The 13,473-nt window shown below is 42.6% G+C and overlaps 1 protein-coding gene across 2 annotated transcripts; it reads right to left on the bottom strand.

Moving 5' to 3' along the window:
- Nucleotides 1–332: 332 nt before the first annotated feature.
- Nucleotides 333–13,238, bottom strand: si:ch73-95l15.5. 2 transcript variants are annotated; one of them, XM_041942797.1, is made up of 11 exons: nucleotides 13,055–13,238; nucleotides 11,317–11,544; nucleotides 10,218–11,230; nucleotides 9,826–9,972; nucleotides 7,162–7,239; nucleotides 6,003–6,107; nucleotides 4,681–4,830; nucleotides 4,389–4,538; nucleotides 3,284–3,409; nucleotides 2,103–2,294; nucleotides 333–1,153 (listed from the first exon to the last, which is right to left on the bottom strand). In XM_041942797.1, the coding sequence occupies exons 2-11, from the start codon at nucleotides 11,486–11,488 to the stop codon at nucleotides 1,049–1,051; spliced, it is 2,238 nt and encodes a 745-aa protein (XP_041798731.1). In that variant the 5' UTR covers nucleotides 11,489–11,544; nucleotides 13,055–13,238; the 3' UTR covers nucleotides 333–1,048. The 2 variants fall into 2 exon arrangements, with proteins under 2 accessions (XP_041798731.1, XP_041798732.1); XM_041942798.1 differs by having other exon boundaries at nucleotides 333–1,150.
- Nucleotides 13,239–13,473: the final 235 nt, after the last annotated feature.

Raw genomic sequence — 13,473 nt, 5'->3', positions numbered from 1 at the left:
TTACGTGTGCCGCTAACTGCAGGTGAATGTCCATCGTTTAATTTAGACTGTGGGGTAAATTTTAGATGAATCCGCAAATGACGCCGTTTTGTTCTCTCATTCAATGACGAAAAGTTTTAATTTCACTACTTCGATTCGCGCCTGTCTTTTCCATAGCAGCGACGGCAGAGGCTCACGGGTAATGTAGTTTTTGGAGCCGCCCGCTATGCCACTTAGAAAGTTGGAAAGATTAGAAATGACGATCATAATATAAAATTACATGATCGTTGTATTATCCGAGAGAGTCTCTTGTTTCTATGTTTCAATGAAATAACAGTCTTGGCAGACAATAAGTAATTTGGATCAGAGTGTTTAATTCTCTTGAGCTAAAAGAAGGAACATGTCTACATCCCAGACTAACAAAACAAGACAAATAAACTGTGAAGATAATTTAGACCTGTTCCAAAGTAAAACAAAAAATAAGAAAGACATAAAAGCAAAAAATTAAAGAAGCTAGAAAAATTATTTTGGTCCAAAGTATTCCCCTCCAGGAGTGCTAAGTTAGCACTGTAAACAAAAACAATGGCAGTTCTGTACTGAGAAAGTAAAAAGACAAAGACAATAAAGACACCACTGCAAAGACATTCATAGAACAGATACAGGCAAATTCAGATTTAAAGCAATATCATTCACAAACCACAAATAATGTTAGATCCGCTAACAAAACCGTTCAGAAATGTTTGCGTCAGCAACAATTCCCCTGTATTCCCCTAAATTTAATCGCTGCCTACTTTAAATCAAGTTAGAAGAAGCTAGACCTGACATCTCACCATACTGAAAACAATCAGGCTGTGTCTGATTCTCAAAGTCTGAAATTACTGATTCACTCAAAATTTAAAATTTCCTTCGGCCCATGCCAGAACAAGGCAGGTCTGCAGATGCAAACCTCAAGAATGTACAGAGATAAATATAAATAGACTTACTGTGCACCACAGTTAATATGCTGAAGAGGCAAAAAGGTGGTGCAGAAAGTGCAAAAGTAATCTTCCATCTCTGTGCAGTTGTGCTCTCACAGTGTATGTTTGACGGCGGTCAGATGTTCCCGTTTGTTCTGCAGGTTCTGCTGCAGCTCTCGGAAAAGATGGTCCCGCTCCTCAGCATCCAACAGGATCTGCTGCAAATGAAGAAAAAAGAAGAGTCACCCTCAGAAGATTTCATAATGAAGGTGAGATTATCACGCATCCTAAAAAAAAAGATCTTGTTACACATTTCATACTACATGTGTCTACATTTGTTGTCTTCCTGCCGTAATTACTTTTATTAGCAATTAAGAGTACATGGACAGGGCTGGTCAGTGTGTGGCATGTGCACAACAACAGTCATTAGATGAATCATCTCAGAAAGCATCCAGCTACTTTTAAGATCACTGAACACAAACTAAACCAAACTGGCAGGACAGCATTTGTGCTGTGAGTTCATTGGACGGCAAATTGAGATATTCTCTACCATCACAAAACCCGTCTGTGGTACTTTCACTGTGTGTCACCAGTGCGAATTAATGAATGTGAATCTTTTTTTTTTCCTGTGACATTTATTTGTTGTTGTGTTTGGCCATCAAATAAGTTATATCTAATAAAAAAATATAATTATTGGAGTGACTTCAGGCTCATGTTTGGCAAATATTTCATAGTTGCATGCGGTCGACAATAATTTTCATCATCTGTTTATCTGCCAATTATTTTTGGTTAATGTAAAAGTGTTGGAAACAATGAAAAATACCCAGAATTTGACTGGCTTGGCCATTAACATTTGCTTGATTGACTATCACAATAATCACAGAATAACTTTCTGTTGATTGACTCATCAGTAAATTGACATCAATAAAGTGTTGCAGCTTTCAATTTTTTTCTCTCATATGTGTATCATACACAAACACAAACTAACACAACCAAGATGTGTTTAAATAAAACATACACAGTGTATGTTTTATTTAATTGCCTATTTTTGTATGTATTCATATTTTATGCAGCTTATTCAAAGGTATGAATGTATCTGTTGCTGCTTTCTTTAAGGCTCAGCAGCAGTACAGGTGACCTTAGAAGGGTTGTGATTTCTGCACTCACCTCTATGAGTTTGTCTCTCTTCTCCAGGCTGTCCCTCAGCTTCCTCTCCTCTCGCTCTCCGTCCTCTCGGCTGTTCTGCCGGGCTCTCTCCGCCTCCTTCTTCTGCTTCTCTTTCTCCCTCAGCTCCTGCCGAGTGTCTCTGAGCTGGGCTGCGAGAGAAGACACCGTCTGGCTGTGACTCTCCTGCTGATTCTGGTGAGAAAGCAACATGGATCGTTAGAAAGGCTGAGATTTGTTGAGGATGTGCTGTGTTTCGCTGATGCTGGTTTGTGGTTGTAGGATCTGCTAGCTTCACCTCAAACCACCAAACTCATCATACAGTTCACCATTACTTCAGTTGGCAGTATGTTTTCCCTGCCTGCCTCACCTGCTGAATTCAACATTTTTGTTACCAAGATTAATCCAAATTAAAGGAATAGTTCAACATTTTGGCAAATACACTCATTTGCTTTCTTGCTGATAGTTAGATGACAATATTATTACCAGTCTTGTGAGGCTACAGTCAGCAGCTGGTTAGCTTAGCTTATTTTAGCATAGAGATTGGAAACTGGGAAACAGCAAACCCAGCTCTGTTAACAAAATCTGCCAACCAGCAAATCTAAAGATCACTAATTAGTTTCCTTAATTTGTGCAAAAACAAAGTGTAAAAACAATCATCCTGTCTTTAATGTATGTTTACATTGTTCCTTCATGATTGTATTGTATATTTTGTTTGCTGAAAATAATGACAATTTTCATTATTGATTCATCTTTAGTTCATTTTTGTGATTCTTTTGACATGTCAAAAAAGTCCATCTAACCAAATGTCCAAAACCAAAGAAATAATCTGTTTAAAGTGAAGTATAACAAAGAAAAGCTTCTCACTTGAGGAGCTGGAACCAGAGGATGTTTGGCTTTTTTAAACAAGTATTTCTTCAAAAATTACTAAAACAACTAATAAAGTATCAGAATTGTCGCATTTTATTTTTCTGTGGATCAACTAATCACTTACCCAACTAATCATTACAGGTCTACAGAAATGACTCCCAACTTTAACTTTAATCCCCATTTAAAATCGAGAAGTAGCAGGTGAATAAGGGAAAAGTCCTTCTCAACTCAGAACACACAGACAGCTTCTTCTTTTTCTGTTTTCTCTTCAATGTATAAGACTTTCAAATCCTCTCCTCATGCTCACATCTCACCTGCACCAGGTCCTGGTATTCCTGCAGGGCCGTGGTGAGTTTGGTGACCTCCTTCCACAAGGAGTCGCCGTTTCCCTCTCTGTCCTCCAACAAGGCCGCCGGCTGAGCCCCTCCCCCGGCCAAACCCTGACCAATCGCAGAGTCAGAGAGAGCGTGGAGGAAAATGACATGTTGTGAGCAAAAGTTTCCTCGTGGTCACTGAAGTCAGTATTTACTGACAAACCTCAGCTGAGGTACTGCAGAACAGGCTCCTCATTCAGTAAAAAGCTTAAATAAACATTTCTCTTTATACCTCAGTCACCCTGCAGCTGTTAGAAAACTCTCCTCCAAAGGTCATATATTTCTTTAAGTTTGTGGATAAAATACAGAACTGCAGCACAGTGTACAGCAGCTAGCACCTGGATATTATCTAAAAAAAAACAAAATCAACAGCAATATGCTGAAGATTCACCTATTTGTGATATTAATTCTAACAAATGTTGCGGTTTTAAATCAAATGTTCTGCCTTTATTTGTTTTGTCAAATAAGAAACAATAATATTATAGACTAGAGCACTTCATGATTTAAACTGTAATCTGTACTCCAAGATGAATTGAAGCTTATTAGTTCAAACATTTACTCTCTGTTGCATTCCTCGCCCGTACTACATGGTCAGTTTATAGTTTGTTACAGACAATTTGAAATATTTGCCTCTTAAAAGTAGAGCTGCTTGCCTTGTAAGAGACAGATTAAGTTTACAGATGCACTTTTTCACTTTTAACAGTTCGACAGTTTCATTTATTATCACCATATATAATCATATATCTTATCTTATCAAAGTTATTTGGATTCATTTTCTGGGGACCATGAATGTCTGACCAAAATTTCACATTAATCCATCAAACACTGGTTGAGATATTTCAGTCTGGTGCAAAGTGTTAGAGCGATTGATCTGGCATGATAGTAACATGGCTAAAACCATGCAGATGAAGTTCTGAGCAGTCTTTCAGCCCTGAGTAGTGCCTGCAGGAAGACGGCTGCACGGCTCGTTAAGCTTATTGCTGTTAATAAATGAAGCTGACTCAGTGAGTGTGTGTGAAATTACAGCCTTGTGCACGTATATCACCTTCTTCAGGTCCTCTCTGAGGCAGTGGATCAGAGCCTCCTTCTCCTGCAGGACAGTAGCGAGGGCCCGGTCCCTCTGTCTCCACAGCTCCCTCTCTTTCTCCACCTCCTTCAGCAGCTGCTCCTTCTCCCCCAGAGCCACTCGCAGGTCCTGGAGCAAGGAGAAAAAGGAGCTCTGTCTAAATAAAACTTCAAGTGCATGTACAGTCATGCATGGGAGAAAGGACAAATGTACATAATGTAGAAAGAATGTGTGTGTGTGTGTGTGTGTGTGTGTGTGTGTGCTTTCTCACGTCAATAACATCCTGATTGCACTGCAGCACAGTGTTGAGTGTGTCCAGGTCTCTCTCTCGGTCTCTTCCAGCCTTCCTCAGCGCCTCGATCTCTTTCTCCATGTGCTTCTCTTTCTCAGTCATTTCTGACCTCAAAGCCTCCAGGGCAGCCTGCAGATCCCGAAAACATGTTAACTCCACATCTGAGACCTTTAGTTTTCATCTTAACAGAGCCGTCTGTAGAGCAGAAACAACTGGCTGATTATGCTGATCATCAAAAACTCATTTCAGTAGAAATATTCTCACACAAAACGAGGACATCCAATCATTTCCACTGAGTACATTAAGAGGAAATGGCATTTGCCCTTGTGAGACAATGAGCATTCTAGCTACTGTAGTGGTGAGTGTTTGCAATACGTCTCATGGTGCTGACTGAAGGGTTGAACAGCCTCCTGTCCAAACAATGCACTGTCACAGTAATCCATCTCTTATTATACTGGTGTGTGACATCACCCAAAAGACATTTTATAACGTTATTGCTTACAGCAGTCCAGAGGACACACTTTTGTAAATTAAATTTAAGACCTTTTAATACCTTCTAAGGGCTTTGATGAGAAGAGATTTGCTCCAGCTTCTCAGATTTGATGATTTGATGCTTTTGGTCGTCGTGCACAACTAAACTTAATATTACTGAGTTTTGAACTGTTGGTCAGACAAAAGGAAACGTTTGTAGATGTCACCTCGGGCTAAGGGAGATTAAAAAGTGGCATTTTTCACACCATTCTGGCAATTAATTGAGAAAATAAAAATCATAAAGGATTGTTAGTTGCAGGCCTACATTGTACTATCAGGGTAGGCAACAGTCCGTCTGAAAGGGTTAATTCAGCAAAGAAAGTTTTCAATTAATTTCTAGTCTAGTCTCTACTCATCTATTTCTTTCTGAGCGACACCAGATCAGCACTTAATCAGCAGATACCCAAACTGTATCCATGACTTACTGTTAAAAAGCCTTTTGCAGATCGTGTGATTTAATGACAGGAAACAATAGTGTTTTCTCAAAACAGAGTGTGTCATTTCAGCCATAATGTTTCCACAGAACCAGAGGAAATCACTGACATGCTGCTGCTAGACTGGCAAAACTTCCTGCAGGCCTGAGCGAGAAAAAATCCCATCACAAGACCTGCACAGCCCACGCTGAAGCCTTCAGGGACATCGAGTGTGATGATTCTCTGCAAAACTATCTGCTCATGCCGATACCTGCGTCGCCGCAGTGAGAGGGTAATTTCATGGTAAGCAGACATTAAGCACTTAATGCTAATGGTCAGGACAGTGTCAGCTCCAACCTTGTTATCAGAGAGAGTTTCCTTCAGAGTCTCAGTCAGCTTGTTGGTCAGCTCAGTCCCTGTTCCCTCCTCCACACACAGTCTTCTGATCAGACTCATATACTCCTGGAAGAGAGGAAATACCTGCCGGCTTAGCGTAAAACTAGAAGCGCTGTTAGGGGAAAAACATTTTTACTGCAGTTTGTTTGATTTTGATGTCTTTACTTAAAGTTTTAAGACTCATCTAAGCGCATTTTTTTTTGTTTGATTCGAAGTTCATGAAGTCATTTCAACCACGAATCAATACACAGCCAGAGCAACCCGAGCCAAGTGTTCGTATACTGCAGACTGCAGGTAGAGCAGAGCTGATATGGGTGAAAATCAGAAGCACTGCAAACGACAGTAAACTAAAGCTTCGTCAAACAGGCAGCCACATTCATGACTTATCTGCTCGCCTTGAGGATAAAAGTTCTCACATCCAGAATTTAATTATAAGGATTTAGGAATATAGTTTTCATATGTTACAGGTTTGTGACATTTTAGGAAATATGCCAACACCTCTAAAGCTTTCTAATTAACACGTTTTGTTACATTTAGACAGAGCCAGGCTATCTGATTCCAGTCTTAATGCTAAGCTAAGCTAACAAGCGACTGGAGGTATCAATTTTTGTCATCTAACGTGCATCACAAAAACAGATATTTCACAAATAGAATGAGTTATTAGTATAAAAACATGACCGCAAAACATTTTCCAAGACAGGTTAAAATGCAGCAGGGACTTTATTATACAGTCACCTATTAATAACCTTTAATAGGCTGTAATTCATTCAAGCACCTTTGGCTTCAGATAAAAAGTCTTCGGTCAAATAGTTATCACGTTAACCCAGAGTAACTTATGATGAGTGCAGCAGTCCAATAACATTCCTGCTGTAAATCATCAACACAACCAGCAGCTAAAAATAAGGGCAGCCACGATCAGAGCTAAAGAAAACACACTGCAGTGTCACTGGTACAACGTGGTGAACAGACAGAAGTGAGTGCAGTGTTGGTGCTGCCACTTTAAGGCCGCACGGTGACTTCAAAGACAAACAACATTCCAGCCAGCTTTGAGCCAGAGCCCCAGAAGATCCAACTGCTGTGTGCATGACTGAGTCCTGCCTCCCCTCATCACCTCACCCACCTGGATCAGACGCTCCCGGCTGTGCAGGGAGTGACCGAGGCTCTGCAGCAGGGAACGGCCACCCTCCTCCTGGACCAGCTGGAGGAAAGAGGCAAACAAAGGACAACGGTTTCTTTTAAAAGCCAGAGCAGAAGATCAAACTGTGGCGTTAATTTCACGATTCTTGGGGAAGCCTGAGTTAAATATGCTCCAGATCCCTTTTAGGGCTCAACTAACAATTGTTCTCTTGATTAATCAGCAGGTCTGCAAAACACCAGAAAACAGTAAAAAGTCACTGTATCCTAGAGCACAAGGTGCCATTATCAAAAGTCTTGCTTTGTCCAGCAAGAGGTCCATAACCTGAACACACCACATTTACTAAAATGTAAGACAAGAAAAAGCAGCAAACTATCCCTTAAATCATCAAATGTTTGGGATTTTATTTGCCTTGAAGTACACTTAAGTGGACTCAAGTTGTACTCGAGTACCGCTCGAGTACAACTTGAGTATACATGAAGGGTAAATAGTTGCTAAATTGGCTTTTTACAAACTTTAAGTATACTGAAGAACACCAGTGAAAATTAGGATTCATCAGCATTCAAAACACACCTGCAGTACAATTGTATTATATCAACAATGTGTCAGGAATCTACTTAAAACAAAGTACACTTTAATTAAGCATGCCGTTTATTACAAGGGACAAATTTAAAAAGTACACTTAAGTACAATTTATAATACAATTCCAATAAAGCTTATTTTTTGTAAGTACTCTGAAATAGTACTTTTAGTATTGCAGATTTAGCATATTCATTTTTATTACATTTAAATAGAACTTAATGAAATCTATTTAGAAGCACGAAGTATGTGTCAAACATACTTAAAATTAAGCAGAAAAAGTGTATTTGTATTGACTTTTCAACACTTAAACTATATTTCTGATACTATTGTTTAACCTGGGCTCTCAAATGTAAAGATTTGCTGCTTTTCAAAGTTGAATATAAGAGATAACTGAATGACTGTGAGCTTTGAAGCGTTGGTAGAACAACACACAGCACCTGAAAATGTCCTCTTGGACTCTGGGAAGTTGCAGCGGGTATTTTTCTGTATATTCTTGCATTTGATAGACAAAATGATTAATCTAGATTAGATTAGTATGCGTATAATCAGTGGAAGAATTAGCAGATTCATTATTAATGAAAATAATCACAAGCAACTGATCAAAGTTCTCTTCACTAAGTACTCAAGTAAGTGAAGGCATCGTCATTCATAGGCTATAATGTTCAGCGATGATTCTGACCTCGGATCAGTTAAAAACTAGTGTATATAAGGTCTGCACATTAGGTTAATACTTCAGCAGCCTGTTATTCATGAGTTATCAGATTCTGATTGTCTCTGTGGCTTTAGCAGCCTTTTAACTCGCTTCAACAAGGAAGTAACGTAATCACCGAATCACTGAGCTACTCTTTCCGTCAGTGACAATGGTGATTGAGCACTCTGAACGTCCGTTGATAAAGGTTCGTTCGTACAGGTACTGAACACCTTTAATGTTCAAACCTGCTGCTCCTCCCACATATTTCACATTAATCCTGACTAATATTCAGCGCATCATGTGAACACCCCCTGCTGACAGAGCTCAGGGCATGTGGACACGACATATAAAGCAGCTGAGAGGCCTTTTGATCACATCCTGTATCATAAGACTACTGAGCCCCGGGCAAACTCCACCGGTCGGGGAAGATTCCAGAGAGAGGCTGTGTGTGTTTCTGTCTGTGTGTGTTTGTGTGTGTGTGAGTTCTGCACCTGTAAATGAAGAAACGTGGACACACCCTCGCACGGGCATAAAAAACCTGCACACCCACCCTCCATTCCTTTCACAGCGTCTTATTTGTGCTCAGTCAACATTCACAGAGTGGTTTATGGAGCTGTTTGGACATGTGACTGAGGAGCAGCAGGCTAATGTTGCACTGTGTATTAAACCTGTTTGTCTTGTCTAAAAATGGTTTGAGGCAACCACCTCACCTCACAGCTGGTAAAAAAAGAACAACCGTGCAGGTAAATTACATTACATCACATTACCACGAACACCTCAACTCCATCTCCACTTAGATTTATTTACATTTTTGATCATTACTGAGTTTATGCATTTTTTTATGAATACTACGCTTTCCTGTTTCATCCATTTATAAACTATTACTATCATTATCCATATTATAAATTTATTAAACCACATTTAAAACACATTTACGTTCTTGCTAAGTTAGATGAGATTTGACATCATTCATCATTATTTCACACAATAAGAAACTACAGCTAGCAGCATTTTAGCTTAGCTTAGCATAGCATAAAAAATGGAAACAGGGACTCTGCCAGCACCTCCAAAGATCACTTACGAACACATTATATCTCCTATCAGACATGCACATTGAAATAATTTTGCTTGCTGTAATCAGTCCTCTTGTTCACACTGATCATTACAAGTTTGCCAAACAGTCCTGACCCTGAAGTGCATCCTAAAGTTCATCCAAAGCTACTGTGATGCTTCAGCAGCCTGAGTGAGATAAGTGAGGTGGGTAGCATCCGAAGTGATGGTTAGAAACTTAAAAACTTAGAATGTGTATTTACATAAGAAAGTGAATAAAAACACAAACTTTCTCCGAGCTATGAGAGAGCAAACTGAACACTTACAGGGGCCCAGTCTTCTGATCCATTCACTTCAGGCGGTGTGCTCCTCCCGTGCTTCAGCTCGGCCTCCAGGGTCCTGATGCGGGACACAGCTTGGTCCAGCTGGCCTCGCAGGTGCCTGACGGCGTGGTGAACCCTGCCAGTTGCGCTCTGAAACAACAAATGATTTCACAGTTAGCATGGGTCGTGGTATTATTTAGTAAAAGTGAAACGTGTAGTTCTAATCTCGTCGGACTGCCGCAGTGGCCTCAGTTGTTCCCGGATCACCTGTTACAGCACACTGTGTCAATATTTACAGCTGCTGGCACACACAGCATCTGGTCAGAGTTCTTCCATTCATACGGACATACAGTGCATTTTAATTGTCTGTGGCAGACGGGACTGAAAACACTCACCTCTCGATGAAGAGGCATGAACTCGTCCCTCAGCTCTGTTAGCACGTCCCCCTCCTCTTCATCCACTTCATCCCCTCCATTCTCCATGTCCCCAAAGTTCAGCACCCTGTTCACTGAGGGCGACGCCACCTCTCCAGCTTTTCCTGAGTACCTCCCGTCCTTCCTGCCTAGAACCGGGATCCTGCTCCCTGATGGAGATCTGACCGGCTTTCCTTCAATATTTCTCAGCTCCTTCAGCGCAAAGTTGACTGACTGAACACCCGCTGGGTCGAACGGGTCGTCGCCGTCAAGAGAGTCCAGAGACTGAATGGACTCAGTGCGGGATAACGCTTGCAAGGACACACTGGACCCCGCCAGCGAAGACGGACTGGAGCTTACAGATGACACCCTCTTCCAGTGGAGGGGCATGCTCTGGGATTTGTCCCGCGATAAAGCCAAAGGGGAGAAGGGTTGGAAAGGCAAGTGTCGAGGAATACCACAAACCGACTCGTAATCTGAGTCGGACACCCGCAAGGAATCGCAGCCTTCGCATCCTTTCCCCCTTCTGCACCTTTTACCCGTTCTTATAAAATACGGACACGTGTCCCACTTCTCGGACCAGCACTCGTACTCTGAGAGTGCCATGTTCTCCTTGAGCATGTCCCTATAGCCCTCCTTCTCCGCCTCTCCATCGTCCTCGCTGGCGCTGCCCCTACCCTGGAAGTCCCGTGGGTGCCTCTGGCGGTAGTTTTGGCGCACCCACTGTCTGATCTTGTCTCTCTCCTGCGTCAGCTTCTGCAGCCTCTCCGACGACAGCACCCTCACCCTGGCTATCACCGAGTCGAACTTGAACACCCGCTCGAGGACGGCCACACATTTGCCACAGACAAACTCCCCCTGCCCGTGGCCCCGTGGTACAGACTGCCCCAGTATGTGAGTCAACACCGAGAGCAGATCCGGCCCTTTAGACGGGGAGCTCAGGGATATCTGGGACTTGGAGAGAGACACCGAGGAACCCAGAGATAATGTACTGCCTGTGAAGAGTAAAAAAAGTTCACCTCAGACTCTTCAACAGGCATGATCAAAAACATTTCTTTACGTCTTTATGCTCCAGACTCACCCCAGGGGCTGCTCTGTGAGGACCGGGACAGGCTTCCTCCTCTCAGGGACTCTGTCGGGGTCTGAGGCTGACCAGTCTTCTTATTTTGACCCCCAAACAGCCACCGCCTTTGGTTTCCCTGGAGAGCTCCGCCACACACTCGGCACAAGTCATTCTTACCTCCGGAGGACATCGTGGACAGAGGGCTGATACCGTCCCCCTTGTTGTCCGAAGGATGTTGGAAATTCTCTGTGAATTAGAGCAGAAACTAAAATTACCACGTCGCTCTTGTTTGCCTTCACCAACCAGTCCAGTTACAGTTTACATCCACATCTATCCAGACTCATACGCGTGTTCTGATGATGTGAAAATGTATGATTCCAGTGAATAATGTCCAGTGAGAAACTTGCTGTCTTCTCTTAGAGACTATTTTTACAGAGGAGCACAGAGGACTGATAGAGAGCTTCATCACATGGTGCAACAACAACCACCTGGAGCTCAATATCTGCAGAACCAATCAGCCTGTGGTGAATTACACAGCTTCAAATATGGATGTTCCTGCAAAGAAGCTACAAATACAAATTTTCTGGCACTTCCCCGCTGGCTTCACCTGCGGCCTCGGGCGTTGCTGCTTGGACAAAACAAGACATTTCAAGAATTCACCATTTTCACTGTTTCCTCATTCTAAACACCGAAGGATTAATCAAGGAAATAAATGGCAGATTAGTCAACACTGAAAATATCGTTAGCTGCAGCCCTTAAACAAAGTTTGTTTGACCTCCCGGAGGTTTGATATGTCTGCAGAAGTGTTTTAGCCTTCCCTTCTCAAACTGTTTTGTTCAAACACTGTCAGGACTTCACAAGAAAAAGGTGGAATTATTACAGAGAATTTGGAGAAGTGGCCCCAAAGATAAATTAGCTAGTGATGCCTTTGGGTTGAGAACCACTGGTTTGCAGCCTACTTTATCATCACAGAACTCATGATCAGAAAGCAGCAAGAGAAAGCAGTTGCTTAATTAAACAGCCGAACAGCTGGCAGCTTGATTAGAACAAGCTGCATTTGATGCCAGATGCTGAAAAGGGATTTCCCAGCTCTCCTCACATGAAACTATCTAATCCAACCTGTTTGATACATAAAGTGTCTCCCTGATGCTGAGACTTATCTCTCCCCTTGCACGGATGTTTTGGCCGGTTTGCTGCAGCTCACAGCTGCTGTGTGTTTGCAGCAGCTTCCCACAGGGCGCGACACGTCGACCTTGAGCCACGCTGACAGTGATTCAGTCAGCCTGTCCATGAATGAAACTTTCTCTGCACAATTCAGTCTCTCTGGGGAAACTTTCGGCCCTCACAGGACGTCCGCGAGTGGTTTACAAACACATGAAACACGCTTAAGTCATAATTAATAGGACCAACCTTTTTGGCGCATGGATAAAACGCGTAAACGTGACACACTGTCTGGATCCACGACCTTTGACTGGGCAGCTTCAGCAATGTCAGGCAGGAAAACAAACAGCGACATGTTTCTAAAATGAAACTCTTCATCATCCAGTGGAAAATAGTTGAGCTGTCGTGTATCTGAGGCTATTTTAAGCAGCCGAGGCGCAGTGATTCAACGTGAAAGTAACGTCAGCCCGTGAAAGCGGAGCTCCGGCGTTTCAACATGTAGGAATATCACCGCCCTCCGCTTACTGTAGCCTGCTTTTAACGCACACTCAACAAACACACAACCAGCTTTCACGGGTAAAGCGTTTTCTCTTACGTTTCAGTCCCCTGGGCTTCACGCGCTGATCAAAGTTAAAGTCCGTCAAGCGAGGAAGAAATCTTCATCGTCGGCTCTCGAATGAAGCGAAGCCGCACACAAAATGAAAGCGTGAGGTAACAAGTTTCCACCAGAAGAAATCTCCGCCGGGAACTGCGCCCGAGCCGCGTTGCAAAGCACCGGAGAAGAGGAAGAGAGGTGGGTGTCACCTTGCTGGCGTCATCGGGCATACCTGTTCCGAGCAGCGCGCGAGAGAGGAGGTCCGCAAACAGCGGCGGAGGCGTGAGCGCAAAGTTCATCCACAGCAAGCGGGGCCGGGTCATGCTGGCACTTCTCATTACACACTATCGATTTTTAACAGATTCTTCGTGCCAAACAATGATAAACACGTCGTTTCACTCTGGAGTGATTCTGGCGAC

Source organism: Chelmon rostratus, chromosome 8, assembly GCF_017976325.1.
Source record: "Chelmon rostratus isolate fCheRos1 chromosome 8, fCheRos1.pri, whole genome shotgun sequence".
In the NCBI taxonomy this organism is placed as follows: Eukaryota; Metazoa; Chordata; class Actinopteri; order Chaetodontiformes; family Chaetodontidae; genus Chelmon; species Chelmon rostratus.
Note: the sequence above shows the minus strand (reverse complement) of the source record. Positions and strands in the feature narration are given on the sequence as shown.